Raw genomic sequence first — 27,234 nt, forward strand, 5'->3', positions numbered from 1 at the left:
GAATATAGCCATCCATCTTTCCAATGGTGAAAGATAATGGATCCTTTCGATGATTGGCGATATATCTCTGGTTTTCCTTTGACACGCATTTGGAACTAATCCCAAGATAGAAAGATAACTTTATATTATACCGGCTAATTCGTATGTTTGTTTCGATTGCTAAATTTTGTCTTTGACCAAAACCATTATATTAAAACATCAAAACTCCTAACTCTAACGTAAACTATGTGTTTCCTACAAATTAATGTCACCATGTTGCTGCCCATAAACTTCTTTCAAGCTATTCCAGATGTTCCTGATCATGGAGATAATCTTCCATGTAAAACGGTCGATCCTGACTCGATACATACAGGTGGTATACCGTGTATGGTTTAGCTAAAACAATATCATGCATTCTGCATGAAATACAATGTATTTTCCTATCTATTTTCAAAATTAGGCTGAACAATTCATTTTTAAAATTTAACAATATCGGAAGTAGGAAGTCATTTGTAAATGATTTATTTCCTGGAAGCTAACAAGATAATTAAACCGCTCTTCATAAAAGCGGTAGTGAAATATTTACTATATGCAAATGTTTCTCAGAGGATAAGTAAGAAAACTGACGAAACTCTGTATTAATGCGGATCATAAAAATTCAATTATTCTGTACATATATGATATAAAAATACATCACAAGTGCGAAACTCGAATACAAATAAAGAAACATAATTAAAACAGCATACGTAACTCCAAAGTTCGGGTACGACTGAAGCTAACGCGTCAAACCAGCTAAAACTGGCTAAATGCTGCAAGTACGAAATATTTAGTTTCGTGGTATCTTTACATAAAGTATGTAACGTGAAAGGAGTACGCTTGACGATGTTTGAAATAATCGGCATGAAGAGTTACAGGCCTAACCAAACAATGACATAATACATCACACCCACAAGAAGCCAATATCCATACAATTGGCCACTGTGGAACAGAAAAATGAACAGCAATTTATGACTTTGTGATCGTGCTAAATTATTTTTCCTTTGACAAAGATTTTGTCAATCAGCCACCAAATATGTACAATGTCAAGGAATCCATTACTAAAATATTAGAAAGCGATTACAAACAAATAGAAATTCAAATTTTAAAATACCGTTTAGAAACAGTTTCCGATTGAAGAAAAACATGAATTATACTGGACAAAGTGAGTGAAATTGGTGAATAAATATACTGCAAATGACAGTTACAAATAATATACTTATCATTTAACTTTTCTATTGCTTTATCTTTAAATTCAATGAATTTCAGTTTAAAACTAGCCATGTATTGGAGGACGAAACAAGTTTAAGCATCAGATTAGTAAACGCCCGTGTTAGAAAATCATAAAGTCTTTAACCTAGAGTTTGTGATTGAACTTCTGAATCTCATCAGTTCTAAAGTGGCTTGTTAAAAGATAGTTGTTTTTCTAATAGCCTGACAAAATCTTTTAGACTCAAGCTTCAATGTTGCACGTTCTACGTGAATGCTGAAGAGTGCAAAATATCGCTAAAGCAGTTTTATTCGAAATTTTAGAGACATTAAAGTTTCCTTTTCATTGTTTAAGTCGAGATTGTGCTTTACCCGGTAGTGAGGTTTTTATTAAATTCTTTTTCTCCATCAGAATGATAAAAGACTTGGAAATCTTGTAATTCCTCCTGGAGAATTTCCATGGTTTGAATTATAAATACTCGATAATTATACAAAGGGTCATATGCATGGTGGATTACATCTTCAGGTACACATAACTAAAATACAATAAGTTACCATAAGCAAGTTTCCACGTTCCCAACGAACATTGACTTCTACTGTAATTAACAGTTTTGTTTGTAAAAGCAGTATTAATTATTACAAATATCGAATATGCTTGATCAGATATCAAAGCATTCAACATTGCCAAGAATGCATCCATCCATTAAAACATTTCTATGAATTTCAAAAGATCAGAGTACGTGTTATTTATTTTACATAACTTTTCATAACATAGGATCATGAAAATTTAAGCGTTCTAATGCAACAATTATATGATCATTATTTATTATCACACACATATTTTTACCTCCGTAACTGACCGCTCCGGTGGTCCAGTGGTTAGAGAGTCCGCCTCAGATGAGGGAGGTTGTGGGTTCGATCCCCAGAAGAGTCATAGCAAAGACTACAAGAATGCAAATATATTGGAATTTTGCGAATTTATGTTAAAACATAGACCATTAAAAATTTTGTTTTCCTGTAGAAGAATATGGAACTCTAAAAACGGGAAAACCTTAACTAACACTTCTTTTATCGGGAAGATTTTGCTGTATAACATAAAACTTAATTATTTTGTGACTAAGTTCAATACTATTTTGTATTATTAAACTTATTATCTACCTCGCCACATGTTTATAAACGATGGATATCTATGTAATGACTTTAAATCTAACTCTACTATTCAGTTTTCATTTGAAATTAACTGAAATTTAGCTGATATGTTACCAATATCGAATTCACTTGCAAACGTCACGTGTTTATATTGTATTGACCATTGCAAGATGACCTTTGCGGGATGTCATAGCCAAATTATTCTGGTCATTTCAGTTCATTCCAGCTTAGTTGTTGAAGGAAAATCAGTCTTCTCTCTCATACAAGGTCTCTCACGTCAGCCACCGTTATCAAAATGACTCAGTTCTCCAGGGTTATAGCGCTTTTTTATGTCATTGTTGCATTACATCCCAGATAAAATATCCCGAACCGGTCTCACTGAAACATGTATCACATCCAGTAAATATAGCGAGACGAAAATGAGACTTTTAAGGACACTCTGTTATTATTTGTAATTTTATATGACTCGTTTCTCTCTTAGAATAGTCTGTACTCATCATAATCAAACCAAATAAAATATAACTGTCGCAGGTTCTTCAACGTACCCTTCCGCTGCCATTAGAAATTTTTCTTGTAATAAAAGAAGGGGTCTCTTTACTGGGCTAATCAAACATTCGCGTGAAGTCCAGGGAAAATCATGTTTTCCCCTTATGTCCAAGGATTTCTTGACAAAACCCATTGTCTACTGGAAGTTCTGATAACGCGTCAAGACCGCAAATCAAACAATGACCACCAAATAGCCCAACTTCATATTAAAATCACAACTTCACAAGTGTATGACAACCTCACAACAACATGGTTTATCCTTGTTAGCGCCAGTACTTAAATACTTCAAAATACATATCACATCTCAAACACCAGAATACAGGTAACTATTATCCTACTCTATCCCTGGGTCTTTAGAAACACGACTATAAATCAGATGTTTCCTGTATCACTCCACCAAATTTACGAGATAATAGAACAATCCCTTCTCAATTATTCTAGTGGAGAAAAAAGCAACCTCTATCACAATTATTTCATATTGATATACACAATCAATCAACACAATTAGATTTTGATAGGAACTACTTGGATCCATGCCCACATGTCCGGTTCTGACCTGAACCCACTACGAAACCAAACCATGCCATCATGAAATCTCATTGACACTGCACTCTGGGACGTTTACCCTTAGATTGTAGCTAATTATTCGGGCTGGGGAATATTTCCCCAGTACCGAATCCCCATAATAAAACAAGTAGCAAATAAAATCAAATAAATCTACAGAATGAGACATAAATACAAATGGAACATACTATATATATATATATATATATATATATATATATATATATATATATATATGACTTAGAAAATCAGCGGTGACTTCGCTTGTATTATCTTTGTCATGTTTGATTTTTCTATATATTGCTCGTTTCAGTATACGGAAGCGGAGCTACTGATCTATACGTGAATCTGCCTCTTCAAGGTAAGAAAACTTTAATCTGTCTGGAAATGTTTTTTATTATAGCAGGTTTATGTCGTTACTCAAAGTAATCTAAGATGACTACAACATTTCTTGGATAGACAAGTTTAGGTCTTCACGCCAATTAACCGAAGATGCCTTCAAAATTCTTCTTGTATCTTTTGACACATTTTACTGAGGTTACTCAAAATATTTTCAAGAAAAGTTATAGCAATTAAAGGAGTCATTTTAAAATATTTGAGAAGTACACGTATCTTTTAAAGCTGCAGTAGCTCGGTTAGTATAACGTTGGACTCGTAATCCAATGCTCGAGAGGCGGTACCCTCCGATGCCAGCACGTTAAATTCGTCACCAAGAAAAAAAGAAAAGAAAAACAACTCCTGGACTCTGTATATCTATGATCTATATGTATAGACTATGTATGACTAAAAACTACACGTTCAGATTCTGTATGACTAGACTCAATACGACTAGCCTATATACGTCTAGTTTCTGTAAGACTAGATTATGTATGACCAGACAATGTATGTCAAAACTCTGTATGTCTAGACTTTGAAAGACTCGACTCTATATGTCATGATTCTATATTTCTAGATTATGTATGACTAGACTATTTATTTAGACTATATATTTCTAGACTTTGTATGACTAGACTCTATATGTCTAGAATCTGTATGACTTGACTCTATATGTTTAGACTCTATATATCTAGACCCTGTATGACTTGACTCTATATGTCTAGACTTTATATGTCTATAATCTATATGAATATACTCTATATGACTAGACTCTATAAGCCTAAATTCTGTATTACTAGACTCAGCGTGATAGGGATACTTGCTACGAGTTAGTCGTTTTCAAATGACTAATACAGAAAATTTATGATCTGGATAACAAAGTTAATATCTTGATTATAATGCAATATTTTGTGTCAGCATCGAGTTGGTCATTACAAGGATGCAAATCCCCATGATTCATGATGATTTAGTTCTGACAGGTGGAGATGCGAAAAACGTTAAATATCATTATCTTCGTTCACACCAATATAATAATATGTTTGAGATCAAGTATTTAAAACATTTCATCCTGGAACTGAGGCAATCAACGCATACCAATTAATGTGGCTCAAAGTGTTGGGTTAAAGTATCTGAATTTATAACAAAAGCTAACGACATGAATGAAACCTAAGAAGAGAAACTTTGGTGATCACCACTGGCCTCTAACAATTATTTTTATACCATATTCGCTGCCCAAAACAACAAACAACACCATTTGAGAGCAGCCTGACAAAGACAAGTAATAAGAATCACTGTTTCCGACTGCCGATCCTACGATCGATGATCCTGATACGAATGATTGTTTCCATATTTCGATCCTACGATCGATTATCCTGGAGCTCGGAAAACAAGTGCATGACCAAGGCAAGGACGCAAAAACAACTGGTGCGAGATAATCTGCACGTCCATGATGTTGATGTTGCCACGTACCGGATGGAACGAGGACACACAGCAAACAGATATAGAGAATTCAGACCACTCAGTACACCCAGAGTCAAACAGTGAGCAGCTAGGGTTAAATACACTTTCCTTGTTGGAACAACACTCAAAATCTGGCGCGTTTGCTACTAGAATACCAATGGGACATTTGGCGAAATATTTTCATCTATAACATTTCCGTTTGCTAATACAGAACCCTCTGTCACTCGTACCCACACGAAGCAAAAAACAGTTTTATTTTAAAAAGGCACGCTTTGTCGCATCAGCGTAACCTGCCAGAAAACAGTCATTGCAACTGCTGACAGAAGACATGGTATTTATGGTTCTTGACGAACGTCCTGCGTGCACGTTAAAATGGATTTATTTCCAGGTCTAATGGTATTAATCAAACTGGCATCTTTGACACCACCGCCGCGTAACAAGCACTGTTGATAGATGACTGTCCTCACCACCATCTAACCTAAACCATTGCTGCCCCCACCATGACTTATCTTAAAAATACGCCGTTGGCCCTCTGAGACCCATCACCACTCATCCGGACTACCAATTAGCCTTGTGAGAAAAAACCTGGTAGTCTCAACTTAGACCTATCTGGAAACATGGACTCCACCCGCCAACTAACCGGCTAGTCACTCTGCCGTATAAGGCAAACCCTTTTCGTACTACTTTGGATTATGGGGCATACTTTTCCCGCATATTTACGGGGATTGCCGTATATATTTACTAATGCTGGATTGAAAATAATGCCACCAAGACATGCACATCAACTGTTTAACAGGGTGTATTTTATGAAACAAATGTTTGGGCTGAACATTTGCACATGTATTTGTTCCTCTCTGTATGTTAGACCATACTCATTGCTGACCTGGTGGTGGTTGGGTATTTTGTATGTATCTGCACTGTGACGGCTTTTCTCATGTTCATCCACATGTTTCGCTGGAGAAAATGCTTTCCCCACTTTTGTTCAGAACATCGTAACCAAATGGACGGAATCCTTTCCTTTTCAGGCACTGGCAGGAAATCGCAACAATCAACAACATATGAAAATGTTGATATACATCCAGGTAAGCGATTCATGTGTTAAGGAAGAATATTAGTCGAAGACATCTGAAACATGTGGTGTAAAACCTTGAATGCATATGTAATAAATCAAGATGAATTTAAATGAACCGTCAAACCAAACAAATCCCATGACAATATAATAGCTGACTCTAAATATATTCATGTGGCAAAATTGCATACGTATGAAAATGTAATGATTAGCAACCAAGATCTTTAGCAAAATGGACACAATATAACCACAGAAGATTACTTAGCTTTTGACTTACTACCTTCCTTTCAGTAAAATTAGTCTTATCTATTCCTTTTCGTTATTTCTCGTCTATTTCTGTTTCGTATGTTTAAACAATCTCTTCTACCCATAACTGTTTGTTTCGATCGCCTCGAAGAAGTTGAAGAGCACTGTTTTAGCCTCCGAGACCCGCGTCAGCGTCCATGCAAATAAATGAATAATCATATCTAAATCCTCTCTGCGTCTCAACCTTTCTTTCTTTCTTCATCCTTGGCAACGTTTTGGAGTGTTTTTCATATTATGGCGCTAAGGTAGGCTAACTTTATATATAAATGTATATTATTTGGGTTTAGTTCAGGTTTTGTGCACCCTGTGTACTAATAAATCTTACTGTATTTTGGGACCGTGTACATATATTATACAACCCTCCTAACGTTCTTATTTTTCGTAGGCGTCACCCAATGGAAGTATGAAAAGTATAAGTGTAGTAAAATCCCATCTCAAAAGATATTGTAACGAATTCAACCTCTGCCCTTCTCTTAGTCCGTTTGTTTTATCTTTCCTAAACTTAGCATTAAGTTAAAATCATTTTCTCTTTTGAATGGGAGTCAATTCGTTTTGCGGACTAATAAAAATTTTCTAGAGTTATGTCCCGTTGATATAATATCGCTGTGAAGTTAGTGTATAATATTTATATTTGATTCAATTATGTTAATGATACTTGGAATATTACCAATATTTCGAAATAGTTAAAGATTGGCCATTTATTTCTTTACTTTTATGGCAGTATGAAATGAAAAAATAGCTGTCCAAACTGTATGATCCGAGAAGCGGATTGTACTTAAGTTTGCATAGTTTTGTTAAGTTCATGTGCCAATAAGAAAACAACTCCATCAACTGGTCAATCCTTGTTATTAAATTTTGCATCCAATAAAGACAAAACAGTCAAATTCTTTCTGAAAAGTGTGTTAAATAGACCATTCTAAACTTTTTGATGTGTGTATTGATACATACAAAATAGCAATATGTATACGTCATTTTACATACAGACAATCGTAAGACTGCAGCCAGCTCCCTAACAACATAGCACAAACTGACCCTTGGTCATTAAATCATTATTAGAGTAGCCTTCATTGAACTATACATGTATATCGTTCAAGCAACCAAAATGAAATCTGTATTGGGGAAATAAGTGTAATATTAAACTGTAACATTAATTTTGCATTGTGTAATTAGTTTAAGATAATTTCCAGACGTCTATACTTGGGAGTGGCACTGACATGTCCTAGCTAGTGTAGAACATTAACTATTAAAGAAAATATGTTTTACTCCTTATCTGTTGCAATGTTTACTATACGGCACTGGAAATAACAAATGTGTCTATTTAACAGGATCACTTCTTTCTCTCTTCATTTGAAAGAGAAAGAAAGTGAGCGGGTGGGGTCTGTTCGTGATTCATATCAATTAGGAATCCTTTCTGTAAAAACACAACGAAAACAAAAGATCAAGCAGTCGTTGTTGTTTGTGTTGTTCCAAAAACACATCCTCGATAACTGTATTATGCAATTAAGATCCATGCATTTTTTTAATCGATAGTGTCTTTGGAAATATGTAGTGTGTGTGATATATATATATATATATATATATATATATATATATATATATATATATATATATATATATATATATATATATATATATATATATATATATATATATATATATATATACGTATATATATATATATATATATATATATATATATATATATATATATATATATATATATATATATATATATCATGAAAATAGCACAATAACTTGCGCTTTGAGACCTCTGTGATAGAACGCATCAGTTCCATTCATCTTGTTTTTGCTTTGCTTCTTGGATGTAACGCCCAGATCCGGTAGGGGAAAATATTTAGTTTACTCAGGTCCTATCATTCATATTGCCTTATACGTGTATAATTTCGTCATCATAGAATTTCTCAAATGAATCTTGGAAAATTTTGGGAATACATTTCAACATGCTATTAGTTAAAATATTTAGTTTGAAAACAAACATAGCAGTCTAGAAGGATTTTCTTTGCTGTCAAAGACAAAGGTCTAAAAGGTTAATAACTGAGTGAATCAAATGAGTCAGCGGTACTTGATTGGCTGAATGCTAGTGATGATGCCATGTCGAAAGTATCAATTAAGGTCTATCCGTATTAAATTCCGTCTATATATGCGCTTACCATCTCTGTTTAAGTTTCAACTGATTTATTTGCTTAGCGACAGTGAAGGACAGTTTCAAAGTTTTCATGGCTAAATATGCTGAATTCCTGAGTAGTGAAGGGAATGTGAATGTCTTGAATTTTTGTTTTCAGGTTTCATTTTATAAAAAAAAAACATGAAAATACGCATATTCAAAGCATGTATAATCTCTATGGCAAATCAATTATTAATTCCTGCCTGAATTATCGTTTCATTTTGACCATACTATATATAACAGTTTCATAACGTACATGTCAGAATGTAGCTTCTCTCTCTCTCTCTCTCTCTCTCTCTCTCTCTCTCTCTTTATGTGTAAGATTTAATTTTCAGAATCTAGTGAGGTCGAAATTGCTGGCGGTTTTCTTTGATGTTTTTTACCCCATTTACAACATCAACATTGGTTATTATGCACCGTAAATATGACATAATTACACTTCCCCATCTTATTGATGTCAACCACCATTACTTCAATGTAACTTGCAAATATGTTACACATATGAAATTTACACGCGAATATTGGAAAAAAGAGTGGAAGGGGAAAACTATGATTCGTTTATTTGTCGGTTCGTTCAGGAATAAACTAAACAGAATGCTCAAAAGGGCACGGCCAACCAAATTATTAACAATCGAAATGAAGAAATAAAATTTTGTTTAAATATCTTAGAATCGATTTTCAATTTCCAATCGATAGAATAATGGAGGACACTTTATACGGAAGCCGTTGCTATTGACACTGTTCGTTCAAGACTTGAATAAACGACATTATTTTATCCCACCCCTCCCGGACAAAATTCTGTTAACTCAGTGTGATCCAAACGTATCGTGTCCTATGCATTAGCTACTCACCATTCACATACCTGTAAATTCATGTTTGATAAAAATCAAATCAATAAGGTGGAGGTGCTTCTTGCGGACAACTTCACCATCATCCCCAAAGTGAATCACTGTGAAACATTTAACCCCTCGCAGACTCGGGTTTAATTTTGTGTTTTCACAGTTCATGCTTCAGTCATTACACATGATGAGATAAACATGTACTGGTCAGCTATTAAGTTGAACTGATGTAGACAAAAACATATTTAGAGGTGTTATTTAGGTAATGACTATGCTTGACATGGGAATGGCAGCATTATTCTGAAGTTAATTGCAGTGGGATCGAACAAGTTGTTACAGCTTGATGATACAGATTTGTTAAGGAGAAGGCTACTTATTTCCGTTTGTATGTCAAAGGAAGCAAAGGTATAGTTACTAACTCTTGTTCATTTGTAACCAGAAAGTATCAAGGAAAAATAGTTCAGCTTCGTTTGAGAAAACGGTAATACAGAATCAGATGACGTCAGTTTCGTTTTCCTATTTTTAGGATTGGACAGTAAACGTCTGGCTTGTTTTGAGGAAAAAACGTCGGCAGGTATATAATAAAAGAAGGAAACTCTGACCTACATTTAATATTTGCTCTGTTTTATTATGCTTCCGGATTTAACATATTTCCACACATGTGTCTTCTATGTTGTTTACATAGTATTCTATAAGAATCTCGCAACTTGTTGAAACTTGACGACGCTACTCTCTGATCACATTAGTAGGTAGTTATTGCTCATATTTTAGCCATCACTGTTTTGGGGTTACATGTTTTGTTTGATGTACATTTCTTAGTCCGTGTCCATGCTTTGATCATGAAATTGTTGGATAGAAATAATATACCCTTATAATAAATGAAGTTCATATCTGTGTATATTCAGTCCCTTGTTACTGTTGGTTAGGTTATGCATTTAGTTCGTTACTAATTTTGATACGCTTTATTTATACCACGAAACCCAGAGCCATGAAAATTGGTGAAGGTGTGCATCGTGATATGTTCTACATATGTATTGCAAAAAGAGATTTCACTGATCTATAAATCTGCTTGAGCGACTGTACCGAAAGCAATATTTCGGTAGAGTACCTCAACAGGTTAAGTGTTTATTTATTGTACATTTGAATGCGCGTAGAAATTAGGTGAGAGGAATTACATGTATCTAATTGTTGCAACACTATGGTGGCAAACTAAGTAAAAGACAAAAAAGCCATACTAACAAGTTTTGTAAAACTTAACAAACAATTTAATTGTCAAAGTTATAAATGAAAATGTGAAAGGAACTTACTGTATTAAAAAGTGAATCAAAAACCCATCAGCCACTGAGAAAGTAAGCCGTAAGCGCCATTTAAATCTTATTAATAAGATTTTTGCAAATAATTGTGAACACATACGTTAACATCTATATATAGATCCTATGCAACTACTAAGATAGTCGGGTCACATAGGCAGAACTGACTAAATATATTTTGTATACATTACAGACATGAATATAAAAAATGAAATCAAATTATGCTCCAGAAGTTGCTGTTGTTGTTGTCTTCGTAGGGTTTGACGCCATTTTTCAGCACACGATAGGCTATACATGGCAGCTAGTATTAATGGTGGAGGAAAAACCCGGGAAATCCCCGGAAAGAACCAACGACCCTAGAGAAGTTACTGGCAAGTTTTCTCACATACCCACATTGGCCGAATCCGAGATCCGAACCGACGCAGACAGAGGTGGGATTGCAGTGATCCGTAACGGAGAGCCCTTTAGACCACTCGGTCACTCGGGACCCCTCCAGCAGTTTCAAACATACACTTATACATAACACTAATGTACAACCTCTACTATAGTAGCTAATCAAGGAATGTACTGGTGCATAATGAACTGTGCTTCTGAAAGTGATGATACTGGGTGTCACGCACAGGTTGCTTAAACCTTTGACTTTCACGAAGTAAGTTATGGCTTCTATAGGTGGTCAATAATTAATACCTTCTGATGCCTACTTTATACACAGGGTTACGTACATATATATATATATATATATATATATATATATATATATATGCATACATACATAGGGTACCTCTACTTTTATATCATAGACAGGACCATTGTTTGATTCTTGAAATGTAAGAGAGATAAGTAGCTGTAAGTACTAGCAGTCAGTCCAACATGCTATATGATTCAGTGTCAACGAAACATTAAGAAGACTCTCTCAATAACGAAATATCAGGCATCTTTCTGAGCACATTACTTGTTTAAATCATCATATTGTCCTAGCTTGTATTGAATGTTCCAAATAAATATTTGTACTTTATTTAGATTGCAGTGGAGCACAACGTTCAAATGTATCTCAATGTCGCCTATACGCTGAAGCTGAGATGTCAATACGAAGATGTTATCGTGAACTGAAGAGAAGAATTCCAGTGAAAGAAGTCATTGACCATTTGATTCAAAATGACATTCTAATGCAGGAAGATTGCGAAGACATAAAGTCCGACAAACAACTCAAAGGTGCGGATAGGCTTCTGCAAATAATCTTGCGAAAGGATCAGTCGGCTTATGAAATTTTCTTAGATGCACTCCGATGTACAGATTTCCAAGACTTGGCTGAGAAACTTCAAAAACCTGATCCGACAATGACAGGTATTCTCTCTTTTTCTATCTACCAGAACAACAACGGTTACTCGAATATGGATTTTAAAAACAAGTTGTCGAAAAGTCCGTATATATATATATATATATATATATATATATATATATATATATATATATATAATTTATTTAGAATGTAAAGGTTTCGCATCCTAAGCGATTATATCAGAGCAAACATTTGACGAGTTCGCATCCTCTATCCACACTATCTGCCCCAATTCTTCAAAGAATTGCATCCAAGTCTTATAAATTTTAGGCTATATCAGAGTGGTTGTACATCATTAGACATTTGATGTCCTTTGCTGCAACAAAGAACAATTTGGTTGTACTATTGATTCGTACCGTTGGTTTCACGATAAAATCATTTGTCTGATTAGATATGTTAGTATGGTAACTTAAAAGATTAGGGAACTACCTTGACGTGCATTTTTCAATTAATAACTACTTTATACTAATTTATTATGTAATTCATATTGAAGAGCAAGACAGATTTATTTAAATCATGTGCACCATTGAATCTTACTTAAAATATGTTTCTTTAATAAACAACGGATTGTTAGCAATATACACCATTTCTCAAACTTCTTTACGATCAATAAATATTTTCCAAATAATGTGTCACTCGACTAATAGTATTTTGAGGCTGCCTTCTTTTATGGTCTAAACAGTAGCAAATTAGCCAGCAGGAATTTATACAAAAGACGTTACTGTATCAAAAAGACACCCACCCCCCTCGACACTTTATGCTACTTAATATTTTGACTTGTCTCAAACCATTCCTTACAATTCCATTACCTGTAAATATCCTGTCATAGCTTAATTACTCCCCTCTTGTAGCTACACCATTCTTAATAGGGTTATTAAATTTACCCCTGAAGCAAGTTTTTATTTAGGGTGTACAAATTTTATACTCTGACCGAAGGGCATAGCGTATCATGTTATACCAATGTTGATCATTCTCACTATGTCCGTTACTCAGTGAGTTTAGGTTTCTACAAGACAGCTTGGTTTCTACTTCATGCCTCTTTGTCATGCCTCTTTGTCAAGCACTGTCCATTGCTCGTTTTCAGCAAGAATGTTTAATTTTGAGTGATAAATGTCAAAAGTTAAAGTCAGATGACGTGAAAAGGAACAACGGGATACACACGACATCTTAAGTCCTCTTGTATATACTTTCATCATAAATGGTACTAAATATAAACATGTATAACTGCGGGGTTGAAAGTTTAGAAGTAAAGATCATTGTGATCTTACATAGTACAGCACACTAATTTGAGTCTCAATACGGAATACCTTTCCTAAATGTCGTCGAGATGGAGAAACATAATAGGACGAGCATATTTGCATTGCTAGTGAATAGGAGTGCGGTTGTAAATATTTTGGTCATAATAATTCTGATGCATTCAATTTTGCCTTGATATTCATGGACTAAAGATACAACGGCAAAACATACTAAACAACTTCAACCTTTATACTGACAAGGAACGATGTAGAAATATGCAGGTCAAAACAATATGAGTTTTGATCATTTGGTTTTGTATATTTGTGTAATTAGAGCATCTAAATAGTTTTAATTATTCTAGTTTTTTTAAGGTTTTGAAAATTGATAGAGGTTTCTGAGTTAGATCCTAATATCATGCACGTTATATGTTGCGTTTCAACCAGTTGCTAGGTTGAGGTGAAAAGGGAGTTCAAATAATAATAATAATAATAATAATAATATGACATATATTTCCGTTAGACAATTTTGTTCTAGTGTGCAGATGAGCAAACAACATCCCCTGAATGTGATGTACATGTCGAGAAAATTAAACCCTTAGAATCTGAAAAGAGTCATCTGAAATAAACTCCTGACTTCTTCAATTTTGGCTCTGTTTCTTACATTGTGCGTCACAACGTGCATAAGAACGTAACGGCATTATCAAACAATCACAGTCCTTCCCTTATGGAGGTCACTTAAGAATATGATCCCCTCCTTTCTCAACCTCAAATGACTTGCAATTCTTTCTATGTGTAATTGTAAATAAGGAAACGAACGTAGCAAAAAAAAGTACAATCAATCCGTTATTTGGGACACGTCGCTTTCTGTAAAAGAGTCTCATGCTGGGAAAGGGAAGGGCGCTTTGCTAATAACGGATAAAAAATGTCATTACACCTTGGGAGCCACTTATTGATCCTGCACTTGGAAAATATCTTACAAAAATGTCCGGAAAAGTATAAAACTATTGCTGAATTTCACGAAGAACAAAGAAGCACAATGACCCACAGTATAAAACTTTCTAGCCTAAATATATTGGTGGCATTATATCTGAGTTTCTTTAATACATTCATGTATCATAACATACAAGGTGAACATCAAGGAGTAGGGCTTTTTCTCTCTGTCTGGTATTTAAGCGTCAAAAATATAACTTGTATTTTTCTGTAGAAATCCAGTGGATTGGTGCATATAGCTGAGTGTTAAATTACCTTTGTACAAGAGAGTTCTCGTGCGCATTCGATATGATTTTTAACGTAGTTTTAACAATTTCTCAGTCATATCGCTACGATATCTGCAGTGTAGCATTTTATAGTGATGTCCAGCACTGGGACATCATGCAGCAGACATGTAGCATTATGTCCCATCCAGTCACATTATCCTGGCACCAGGCCTTCAAGTCCTAACATTAACCTCTTAACGCTGAGCGCCAAGCGAGCAGCTGCTGTTACCACTTTTATAAATGGAAATCAGAAATACATGTGTACGTTTTCTTTCAAGCGATGATGCAAAAACGCTTTAAGGAATAAACTATCTTTATATTAATTTATTGATTTCCTGCTGAATTAACAATTTTCCCTATGTATGTATGTATGTATGTATGTATGCATGCATGTATGGTTATGATAATGGATTTGTCTTGCTAAATATTATTTTGGTAGGTTTAGGTTTGCTAGAGATTTAGCTGCTACATGTGTGTTGCTTGAATTCTCTTTTCAGAACGTCCATGGATGCGGAAATGGGATGAAAATATTATTTTAAAGGTCTGGCCGAAGATAGGAGCCTTTCTGATAATTGAACTCTCACCTCAATATATAATTGATTTCTTTATGCAAGAGAACATCTTCTCTGTGGATGAGTATGAAGTCATATTTCTGTGTTGGGGAGAAAGAAAGAAGATGGCGGAGAAGCTCGTGGAAACAATTCATCCAAAACTTCCATCGTCGTTATTTGTCCTTGTGTATGCTCTGAAAGAGATTGGCAAAAGTAGAGAAATATTCATCGCACAACAGTTGGAAACAATCATCAACGATGAATCTAATGTGGAAAATGTCCCGAAAAGTGAACGTACGTCCTTTTGTCATATAACAGCGACATACCAAGTGAATATCGCTTACATCACTAGTTGAAAAGCTCTTATTACAGTAGCAAGTTTGAATGATAGAAATCTGTTTTTGTTAGTGATAACAAAAATCAATAATGTGAGCATAGTCCCATCAGACCATGACATTTGTTAAAGTATTGTACAAGATCCAGGCCAATAAGAATATTGAAGCAACTTTTTTTGCTATTATAAGCAGAAGATTTTCTCTGGTATGTATTGGAAACTTCAAAGCTTACTGAATTTATATCTTTAATTTTATTATACGCCACATATGGATGTTGGAAGTTCAAAACCATTTTCCATACTTATTTTTGTAGATATGCAGAAATTGTTTCCTGATAGTGTAGCGGCTTCTACACTAAAGAGGAGTTCAAAAACGACACAATTTCCTTAATAGGAGATATTCCCATTAAGCACACATAGCTATTGATTTCTCCATAGTTAATTAACTGAAGACTTCATTTGTCCTCAATATGAGACTCACTGTTCCTACATGTTTTGCGTATATAATGTCCTTGATCAAAGTACCATTTAAAAATATTCAAATATTAAAGTAGGTGGAAATATATAGAGGGTTTTTTCCTTGTTAAATGTAGTTTGTAACAATTTGCAAAATGATTGAAAACGTATGCTTCAAAGACATGAGAGAAATAAAATTTCCTTTAAGAAGACATTTTGTTAAAGATCAAGTTTCTACAATAAGGTTTGAGTTGTTCTGTAATTACTTCGAAAGTAATCATGGCTTAAATTTGATTTAGACTTACTTTATAGCCAACTAGAGTATGGGCTTCTAGCTTCAAATTAAAACAATCTCTTGAAATTCTGACTAGTTCCTTCTAGTAGAAAATATACTGAAAGTAAGATTTTGATAATTTTACTGCAGATTATCATTTGAAGAAAACATTTTCTTGTCATTGATGACAAGGTTTTTGAAATATCTGGAATGAAACTATTACGTATCTTATTAATGAAAAGTCTGAAAATGCTGACGATTTTCCATTAAGGACACATGCTTTCGCTGCAACAAGATTAAAACGTCCATCATTCATTAATTGTTATGAGATGTCCTTGCACTGGGTTATAAAACATACATATATATAAATATATATATAAATATATATATATATATATATATATATATATATATATATATATATATATATATATATATATATATATATATAAAACCTCATTCCCTCATTCCAGGTGAAGATGAGACAGTAATCAAGGTTACGAATAAAATGGTACCTGAACATGCGTGCACTGCAAAAGGTATTACAAACCTTGAAGATGATCGAGAAATAACGCATTGAAAAATGTCATTGCAAGTATGCCTTCGAAGCTGGATTTACAAAAGCTCACTATTATGAAGCAATAATTACACAGGAAGCAATTGTATGAACAAGCTTCTCACGTCTCGAAACTGTAAACTTGTTGCTGGTAATGTAACTCAGTGCTGAATTAAACATTTCCTTTTGTTTAGAAAGTCACAAGAGTAATATAAGAAGAAAATAGTTCGACAGCATCGTTGTAGAGACCAAGCAAACACTTTTTTGAAGGAATCGTACTTTACAGCTAGTGTTAGAAGTTAAGCATTTACTGGCATGCATCATTTTTAATTTTTGTCTTCGTAAGGGCAAGCACGAAACAGATACCATTGTTCACAGTAATTTATGCACTGTTATTAATACGATGTCAATATTTTCAGCTTCATTGTCAAGATATGGTCATTACACACTTAAACTGGATTTGAAGAAAGACGGACAACCAGTAGATACGGCCGAAATTGAAAAAGTTTTAAATACTGCTGACGTTGCAAACAAGCTCCAATCGTCATTGAAATCAACAGACTGTAAAATCATAAGCTCTGAACATGGTTGTGTTATAGTCCATCTATGGCCGGAAAGTAGAGATGCATATAAGAAATTGTCAGAATTCTGCAAGAAGGGTGAAATGGAAAAGTTCGTGCTGGATTTATTACGCGAGAACGATATTATCTCATCAGTCCCAGGGGGTGAATTGTCCATAGATCTCAAGGTCTGCTACCATGAGGAAGCTGAAGAGAGAGAAGGTATAATTTATTTTAAAGCAAGACATTATTTGCAAAAGATTGGAACCTAGTCGCGTTACCAAACTTAATCTATCATTAATTGATTTTGATGTAGAGCGTTACGTGAACGAATATGCTTAGTTCCTCAGTGATCTATGCATCTGTTAATATTGAAGAATTCTTTGCATTTATTTCAAACTGCTACAGAATATCACAAATTTGATTAAGCAACGAATAATTACAAAAGTAAGAAGATTGAATAATTTCTCATATTTCTGCAATTAAAATTTATTTCATGCAATTTTATTTGTTACGACTCTAAAATATTTATGTCTTCAATGATTATTTCAGTCATGGATGTAAATTAATTTAAATTTCAGTTATATCTTCGAAACTGTGTCCTTCGATAAGGAATTTAATGTCTGAGATCAGTAACTAATTAACACAACATTCCCACTTGTGAGCCACCCCTGTTGCGTTCAGATAGGTTATTAGTTTTTCTTCACTTCTAATACCATTGGTCTGTTTCGAAATCACTTTTAAAGTCAATTCATTATTCGATAAAGTAACTTCAATACTTTGTAAACAAAAACAATCAGAAATACTGAGATCTTTTTTATACAGAATCCGGGGAACCTCAGAAGAACTTGATACAGTTGATCAAAGACAACCGCGTGTTTCTTCGAGAGGAAATCGAGGTCCAAACATTGATTACCGAGAGTTTGGAAAATAAAATGTTGACGAAACTGTTCAATGATCAGGATATTGTTCAGCTGAAGAATCTTTTGGCAAAAGATAGGCTTGAGGCTGCAGACTTTTTTTTGGCATGTTTGCTAGACGAAGATCCCAAGAAAACAGAGTCTCGTATCAACATATTGAAACGGAAAACGAAGACAAAAATCTTTGAAAGACTCCAAAAATCAAAATCAATGTACAGTAAGTACATTTATCTATCAATTATGTTTCTGTGTGCTGATACCGGTATAAACCAGGTCCTCAATTAACCAATGTCTCTATTTTGCGTTCATTTTCCAATACACACAGTAAGAACCAGGATATAGTTTTGTAATTTTTAGTTTTGCGATCAAAAGGGCAAATCAACTGGAAGAATGCAAGGGTAATTGTATTACTTAGGAATTATTAAAATAATTCATATTCTCAATATAAAAAATATATCGTGCTTTGTAATATGAAACCATGCAATTGTTTCTTTACATAAATTTAAATTCCACTGCAGGAAATTCACAAGCGATCAAAGAAAACATTATTCACCACTATGACTTAGTCGTGGATGAAATCGATCCATGTCATTTTGAAGACACCTTCATGGACAGAGAAATTCTGAACAATATGTTTTTCGAGGATCTAAGAAAAAGACAGCCCAGAAGGAGGGCTCAAGCAGCCATCTTCTTAAAGGAGGTATTGGACAAAGGCGGTAGAGCACTGTTTGCCCTCTTAGACGTTTTGAGGGAGATGGGATGTGATGAGCTCGTGGAAAAACTTACCACTTTTGATGCAAAATGGCTAAAACCGGCGCAGCAGACAAACGGTAGATCCAATATAAACATTATTTTATACACACACACACACACACACACACACACACACACACACACATATATATATATATATATATATATATATATATGAACAATGTTACCCATTAATCTGATACCTATTTCATCCATTTCAAATTTTAAACATATAAAACTGCTTAATAACTTCAAATACAGTTTCAGTCATAGACCTACAATTTTCTATTTGAGTGAAGTAAATAAATGCACTTGATCAATACAGTTTATCCTGTGTCATTTCATTTATAATGTTGAATAATATTGCGGTATAGAATAATATTTGATATTATTAGGGGATGTTTAAGTTGACAAAATTATTAGCTGATTATGTTATACTAATTTTACACAGTGCGTGTGTGCAAAGATGACGGAAAGGATTACGTAAACGTGGAAGTTTACCATGGAACTGCTCCAGAGGTTTTGATGTGGTCGTGCTGCATGACAGTAATTGTTGACAAGAAACAGAAAGGTACAGTTAATTATCTAGATGAGAAGTGACAGAAATTTATTACAGTAATTGCAGAAAGAGGATTTTAGGGTTAGTTGACAGAAAAACCGTCGAATTCATAGGTAATGAGTCGATAAATGTCTAAACATAAAATTACACCAACTTAAATATATGTTATATTTTTTTTCGATCACATTAGATAAAATGTCGGTATGGGCTATCATGAAAAAAGTAATTCAGTTTTAATGATGCAAAATAAGTTTCATTTGTGATCAGTTTTGTTTTAATTAACAGACAATGTAATCATCATGTTATAGGAAAATAATGTTCTGCATGCTCTATGACGACTTTTATCTGATATAATTATTTGTTGAAATTGTAACCGACTGGAAAATATTAGCAATATTTTATAAGTAATTTGCACTCTTGACATGTCATCAACACGTTGCTTGTATTTTACTTCAGTCTATCTTCTATTTATTGTCTCCTTTAGTTCTGATATCAATTCTTAAAATGTTAAAAGAAATAATGGCTAATTTAATTCTCTCCTTTGACAATGAGTTTCTTTTGTAAATTGTTATGGGCAAAATTAGGCATTCCAGTAAATCAATAGCAAGCCTGTCTTGTGTCGTCTTGGGTAATGCTATACAATTTTTTTTCAAAAAGTAATTTGAAAATAAGGTTTATTGATAGTGTCCTTTTTGTGACATAAATTGTGTTTAATTTCTGATATATGAGTGGGGACGACAGTTCAATCCCATCATATTTTCCTTATTAGGTAGACAAATCTACAAAAAGCTTGAGATGAAGTATTGGATCTCAAATGAACAACAACATCATTGATACATTGCAAATCACAATAGAACGCTGCGGCACTCATGAGCCATTTTCAATGAATTGCAAGACGAGTCAAATATTGGGATCATCTGTTGACAAAAGACGATGACTGTGTGAAACGCAATGACAGCTACAAGTTAATAGTGAAAAGGAGAAAATAGGAAAAAATTTAATTTGTACTTTTCCATAGATAGTCCATAGTTAAAACAAGAAAATGGTCTGATATAAATATTTGACACGATTTGTAAGATGTGTTGAACTACAACTACAAAGGACATTAAATTCAAGAACTGTATTAACAATACGAATTAGACAAATTGCAATCATACAAATGCATGACTTTAATTGCTCCTAACTTCTCAAGTTGGTTGGTTGTTGACTTTCTTGGTTTCTGCTTGGAGCACATTAATTACTATAACATGCCTAGGAAACTTAGGCAGCTGACTCAGGTGACCTACGTGGTTGCAGAACTGCGATCCTTATTATTTGCTTGCGTGTTATAACATCAACTGGCCCTATAAACCCAACATATAACTCTTATTCAATGCTGACCGATGTATCAGCATCAACAACTAACAGTTGAAACTTTATTGCTTTTATGATTGTATTAAACTATAGATTGGTTTGGAATTTGTCACCAACTAAGTAAATCGAAGTTCATAGAGGTGGAGACACATGCAAAATATTGTTGTTTAACATTATAAACACAAATCGTTTAATTCCTCTTAGCCACCATTGATAGCTTAAGTATATTATTAGGTCCATTCTATGATATGAAACAAGAGAAGAAAAAAAAACACAGAACAAAACAAAACCAAAACACATACTTACATTCATATGAGACTTGAATATGTTAGCAATATCTCAATAATAATCCCGTCCGTTTACCCCACAAGTAACGACACTATCTGACAGAGTCTAATTCCATTCCATTAAGTCAGGATAAGTTCCACTGTCAGTATTACATGGTATGTTTTTCCCCACACGAACGGGTCTAATTGAAAATGGTCTTACATCACATGAGACGTATTCCAGATGCTGAAGTTATATTTGTATGGATAATTATTGTATCCCGAACATAACTGTAAAATTAACAGCGTTCATTTCTTTTCAAATCTCGCTGTCCCTTGGTATTTTCGTTATCCCTGTGGATGTAAAGCTAAATAATATGCAGTGCTTGTCTTTTAATTTTCTTGCGTTTTCTGTACATGGTAACACTTTGATACTTGATTGCATAGGTCCTCAGTATATCTGACACATAATATATTTGTGCTTTTATAGATGAGAAGAACGCAGATACTTCAAACGTTTCAAATACGCATAAAAAGCACATTTACGAAAACTGGCAGATTGAAGAAAAATCTTATGAAAATTTCTTTCCAACTGAAGTAGATGAGGGTATAGACGTCGTTCTACGTTTAAAGGATGAACTGAGCCAGAGTGACCGTCCAGTCACGCAGCCAGAATCGTCTTATACTCCTGAATCGAAAGAAAAATCAATCAAGGGTTTGACATTCCCGCTGACAAGAGGAACAGAGAGAGAAAAGCAAAGCATACGCACGCAGATTAATTCGACGTCAAAGTGTGAAGACGACAGTGCTATTGATATCAGACTGTAAACAGTGGAATTCTAATTTACACTGTGCACGACAAAAACATTATGTGTACATTTTCTTCCGTCTCCTTAAAAAAATTTGCGGTAAAATTACTTTAATAGATGATGATGATGTTCATGTATACTTTAATAAAATGACACAACCTTAGAAAACAATATTAAAATGAATTTAAAAACAACGTCTTTAATGCGATATTGAGCGGTGCTATGGATCAGTGTGTTCCGAACAAATCCGAACTTATATATATTTGTTCATAAAAGAGGTTTTATTTTATACCTAACCACTGCAAGTCGAGATTACAAAATGTTAGAGATATTTTGTCATTATCTGGTCCCTAAGTTTCAAAAAAGTATCTAAACAAATAGCATTTAAATACCCACCATGTCAAAATAAAAATAAAAAATAATCAATGTCATAGAATACATCAGAATACATTCAAAATGTTTCTTAACAAAGAATTGCTAATTAAACGCAAGCATTTTAGCAATACATTACGGAGATACTTGTATATTTGTTAGAGACATAGACATTAATATCAACGAATAATTATTTTCTCTTTCCCTTTTTTTATAAATGTCACATATGCAACAGTACACTGGTTATATACATCATATTAAAATAACCAGTCAGTAAAGACCTTTACCAAAGGGAATTCCTTATAAACTCGACCGCCATCTTAACGAGACTTAATGTTCCGCTTTAATAAAAGACGTGAAATTGTCTATTTTATGAAGTTATCTCTCGATATTTGAAATAGAGCATGACATTCTGTTTCACAACAGTCTTGAAAAGTCACGTTTTCATTTATGCTTAAATGTTTAGTTGCGATTAAAGAAGCACAAAGAAACCGACTATTCATTGAAAACTCACACTATACGAACTGCGTAAATGTTTAGCCACGCAGCCTAAAAGAAAACATTTTTCTAAAGGTTTAGACATCTAATCGGGTAACAGACGTATTATTATATCAGTTTTTATCAATATTACAATGCATAGTGTGAAGTGACTGCTAGTGAAAGTTAGACTGAAACGATATTAAAACATGCAATTTGTTTGATTATCATGCTTGTTCAAGATATGTTATTATATATGCATTGCATTGCTCGTTTATTCAAAACAAAACATTATTTTTTTGTCATCCAGTATGATGAATACAGATGATATCACATTTATTAAACACCACTGTATCAATAACATTCGATCGCACTGATAGTACTCGTAGTAGGATTATATGTACGAGTTTGTTTATTTATATATGTAATTGTACGTCTTGTCCTTCTCGTTCTCGTGCCTGTGCAATTTTACTGTTATTAATATCTGAAAGGATGAAGTAAAGGTGGAATTGAATTGATACGGCTGAATTTGCCACTGTTCATAAAGTAGAAATGAGACACTGGCTGAATCCCACGTAGTGTTGCCTATGTGCAAGGATACGAGATAAGTGAGCCTTCTATCCATTAATCCTACGAGGCAAAACTCAAGCTAAAGCTAAGTGTACCGGCAATGATAAATTACCAGCTAAAGGAATAGGACCTGAAACTAAAGAAGACGTTTAAAATTGACACATTAATACATAAACAACATGATTGGAATCTTAGTCTAAGATACGAAAGCATTCAGGAAATACATCAACGACCCCAAAAAACTAAGACTCGCAGGGCAGTCCTGCACTTACGACACTACCGAATTAGTAGCAACAGATACCAATAAAGCTGAAACATTGAATACATAATTCTGCTGCCTTGATTCAGTAAGATTGCTTCACCACGTAAATTCTCAAAAGTACCGAAAGTGAATAATATAATATTAACGATTTTAGAAGTTCAAAAGTCGCAACATGTTTTAAATCCAGCAGAAGCTTGTGGTCCTTATCATATACATCCACAATATCTTAGTAACTGTCTTTCGAGTTGGTATCATTATTTACACAGCTACTTCAACAAAGTTTGAATATTTGCAACATACCGAAGGATTGGATTCTAGCAAATATATGTCAACTGTTCAAAAAAGGTGATAAAATAGTTGCTATGTTTTGATAAATAACACAAAAACATGGTTTGGTCTAACTACTTGAATGGTTAGATTGCAACTGACTATAACAGAGAAACCACACGCACACTAGTTTCTCACGCTAATGTTATCATAAGGCATCTAGGGTTACAACTGAGTGAGACCCTGGAGCTGACCTCAGGTGACCTATAACTCAGTTCTTTTGTAGCGACAGAATGGTAATACCGTATATTACCACAAATCCCCCTAAAATGAGTTTTGTGCTTTTCTTTTAAATTCACATATTCATTTCTCATTTTCTTTTTAATAAATTTGTAAACATTTTCAAACTTGACAGAGTTCTATTTTGCACATGAATATATATTTCAAATAGTTTCTGGTGAACTGGAAAAGTTCTACTAATTGTAGTCAAAAATAAGATCTAGTCCTATGCCATTCACAATCATTCTTCTACTCTTGAAAACGAGTACAATATGATGTATTGGCATTGACACTAAAATCTATGTCCTAATATTTTTGTTTCAATCCAGTTGTTATCACTGCAAATAAAATGACGTGATACAACACATGTATTATTATACCTTTAACCGCTTTCAGTTTCTAATATTCACAAGGCACAATATAATTCAGAAAAAGTATCAAGTTCACATAACACAATCTCGGTATCTTGCAGGCTTATTTATTAGACGTCCACCCCTTGTTCGAATCTCTCCTGTCTGGTCTGGCTCATTGATGACTAATGGCATCTTGTCATTCGGTTCAGTGACCTTGTTAGCATCTTCGTATGTATCATATTTCTGGTAATGTCTCTTTTGCTTGTAACAGTTGTCTATGGTTTGTCCTGTATATAGCACCATCCTGGCTTTTCACGTCATATGACCTTGGAGGGCTATTCTTTCAGACGACCACAGCTGGTTCCTAAAGATTTTGTCTTCTGATTCTTACTTTGTCTCCAGAAGCTAGATCTGAAAGCTCTTTAGCTATTCTGTCATACTGTTTATTTTGCTGAATTTATTTTCACCCAATTTACACTTAAGGCTGCTTTCTTTTATAACTTGCGGACGTAGCTGTATATTGGTAGTAGTTAAAGTCGATCGAAGAAGATCACGGTATTGATAGCATTGGGCTGTTTCATTGTACTTATCACGGTATTGATAGTATTGGGTTGTTTCATTGTAATTATCACGGTATTGATAGTATTGGGCTGTTTCATTGTACTTATCACGGTATTGATAGTATTTGGCTGTTTCATTGTACTTATCACGGTATTGATAGTATTTGGCTGTTTCATTGTACTTATCACGGTATTGATAGTATTTGGCTGTTTCATCAGTATTTGTGCCGGAGATTCTATATCATCAACTGGTGTATTTCGAATCTCCAGTATTGATAAATATGGAACTTTTCCATCTCTCGTTTCCTTATTGAGAATTCCTTTGACAGTTTGAATGGTTGTTTCTGCTAAACCATTAGACTGTGTATAATTGGGACTTGACGTGGTGTGTTTGAATCCCCGGCTTTTTTCAAATTGACCATATTTTGTTGAGGAGAACTGTGGTCCATTTTCACTCCTTACCTCTCGTGGTATTCCATGTCATGCAAAACTGACTTTATGTGTGTGATTACTATGCTTGCTCGTGTATTTTCTACCTAGGCAACTTCATAATATCTGGAGCAATAGTCTACTATCAAGACATAGTTGTAATTATTCCACATAAATAAATATGTTCCAACCATTGCCCATGGTGCAGAAAGTTGTGCAGACAACAATGGTTCGTATTTCTTTGACTTTCTGTATTCCTGGCAAGTAGAACAATTCGATACAGTCTGCAGTTTGTGCATTCAAGCCAGACCAATACAGCATCTGGTATTACAATCTGTTCTCCTTTTAGAACTAATCTGTCCATTTCTGAAAGTTCATATCTGCAATTCCAGACATTTCTGATTTCAAAAGGTACGAGATGTTCATCATTTGGTCATCCTATTAGAGTCATTTCTCGTACTTTGGTCATTTATTATTACGTTTAGTTCCATTATTTATTAATTCTAACTGTATATTTGACATGATCATGTGCAAATATCACTCAATTTCACTATTCATGTTCATCTCAGATGTGTTGGTATGTCTGTAGTCTGGACAATATGTAAGTCAAAACTGTACTTCTGCAGTCTTTAAAGCATTCTCTGACGTCGAGGAGGTGCAGCAGATAGAGGTTTCTTGAGAATTTATTCCTGAGGTTAATGATCCGATTCAACTTGTACTTGACGACCATAAGTATATTGATTAAACCTGAAGACCGAAATAACATAGCAAGCAGTTCTCTTTTAATCTGTGCATATATTGTCTCTGCATCTGTCAAAGACTTTGATGCAAATGTTATGGATTTGCCTGACTGCATCAACACTGCTCCAAGTCCTGATGTTGATGCATGACAGCTCAGAACGACGGGCTCCTTAACATCGAAGTATTTCAACACAGGTTCGCTTTGCATCTTTTCAAATGCATGTTTATGTGCAGTTTCCCAAACAATTTCAGTGTCACTTTTAAAAAGTGCTCTGATTGGCGCTGTGGCTGTAGACATAGTTGGGATAAATTCCGCTATGTAGTTGACTGTACCCAGTAATCTTTCAAGCCCTTACTTGTCCGTCGGACCGGGCATTTCTGTGCTTGCTATATCTTTTTCTGTGTCCGGTTTAATACCTGATGATGTCAACATGTGTCCCACGTAGCACACGTCTGTTAGTCCAAATTGTCATTTTCTAAAGTCAGTGTCAGATGTATTTCCTGGCATCGCTTGAAACCATTTTTTAATTTTCCATCATGATATTCCATTGAAGTTCCACAAACATGTATGTCATCTGTATCAGTCTCCACCCCAGGCAGGTCCTCAAAACACTGTGCTATGCGTTTCTGTAACACGTCTGGAGCAGATTTAATATCAAAAGGTATTCTCAGGTA

At 34.3% G+C, this 27,234-nt stretch overlaps 1 protein-coding gene across 1 annotated transcript in view; it reads left to right on the top strand.

Moving 5' to 3' along the window:
* Positions 1 to 23,618, top strand: part of LOC149807811 (uncharacterized) — a 49,009-nt gene extending 25,391 nt beyond the window's left edge. Inside the window, exons 7-16 of the mRNA XM_089970707.1 lie at positions 3,797 to 3,844; positions 6,345 to 6,401; positions 12,049 to 12,372; positions 15,356 to 15,703; positions 16,947 to 17,012; positions 17,449 to 17,811; positions 18,415 to 18,726; positions 19,028 to 19,339; positions 19,714 to 19,833; positions 21,931 to 23,618. Coding sequence (XP_089826833.1) covers positions 3,797 to 3,844; positions 6,345 to 6,401; positions 12,049 to 12,372; positions 15,356 to 15,703; positions 16,947 to 17,012; positions 17,449 to 17,811; positions 18,415 to 18,726; positions 19,028 to 19,339; positions 19,714 to 19,833; positions 21,931 to 22,268 — 2,288 coding nt within the window. The 3' untranslated portion in view covers positions 22,269 to 23,618. The remainder of the gene's footprint in view (positions 1 to 3,796; positions 3,845 to 6,344; positions 6,402 to 12,048; positions 12,373 to 15,355; positions 15,704 to 16,946; positions 17,013 to 17,448; positions 17,812 to 18,414; positions 18,727 to 19,027; positions 19,340 to 19,713; positions 19,834 to 21,930) is intronic.
* Positions 23,619 to 27,234: the final 3,616 nt, after the last annotated feature.

Source organism: Sinohyriopsis cumingii, chromosome 1, assembly GCF_028554795.1.
Source record: "Sinohyriopsis cumingii isolate HCF-2022 chromosome 1, ASM2855479v2, whole genome shotgun sequence".
Lineage (NCBI taxonomy): Eukaryota > Metazoa > Mollusca > Bivalvia > Unionida > Unionidae > Sinohyriopsis > Sinohyriopsis cumingii.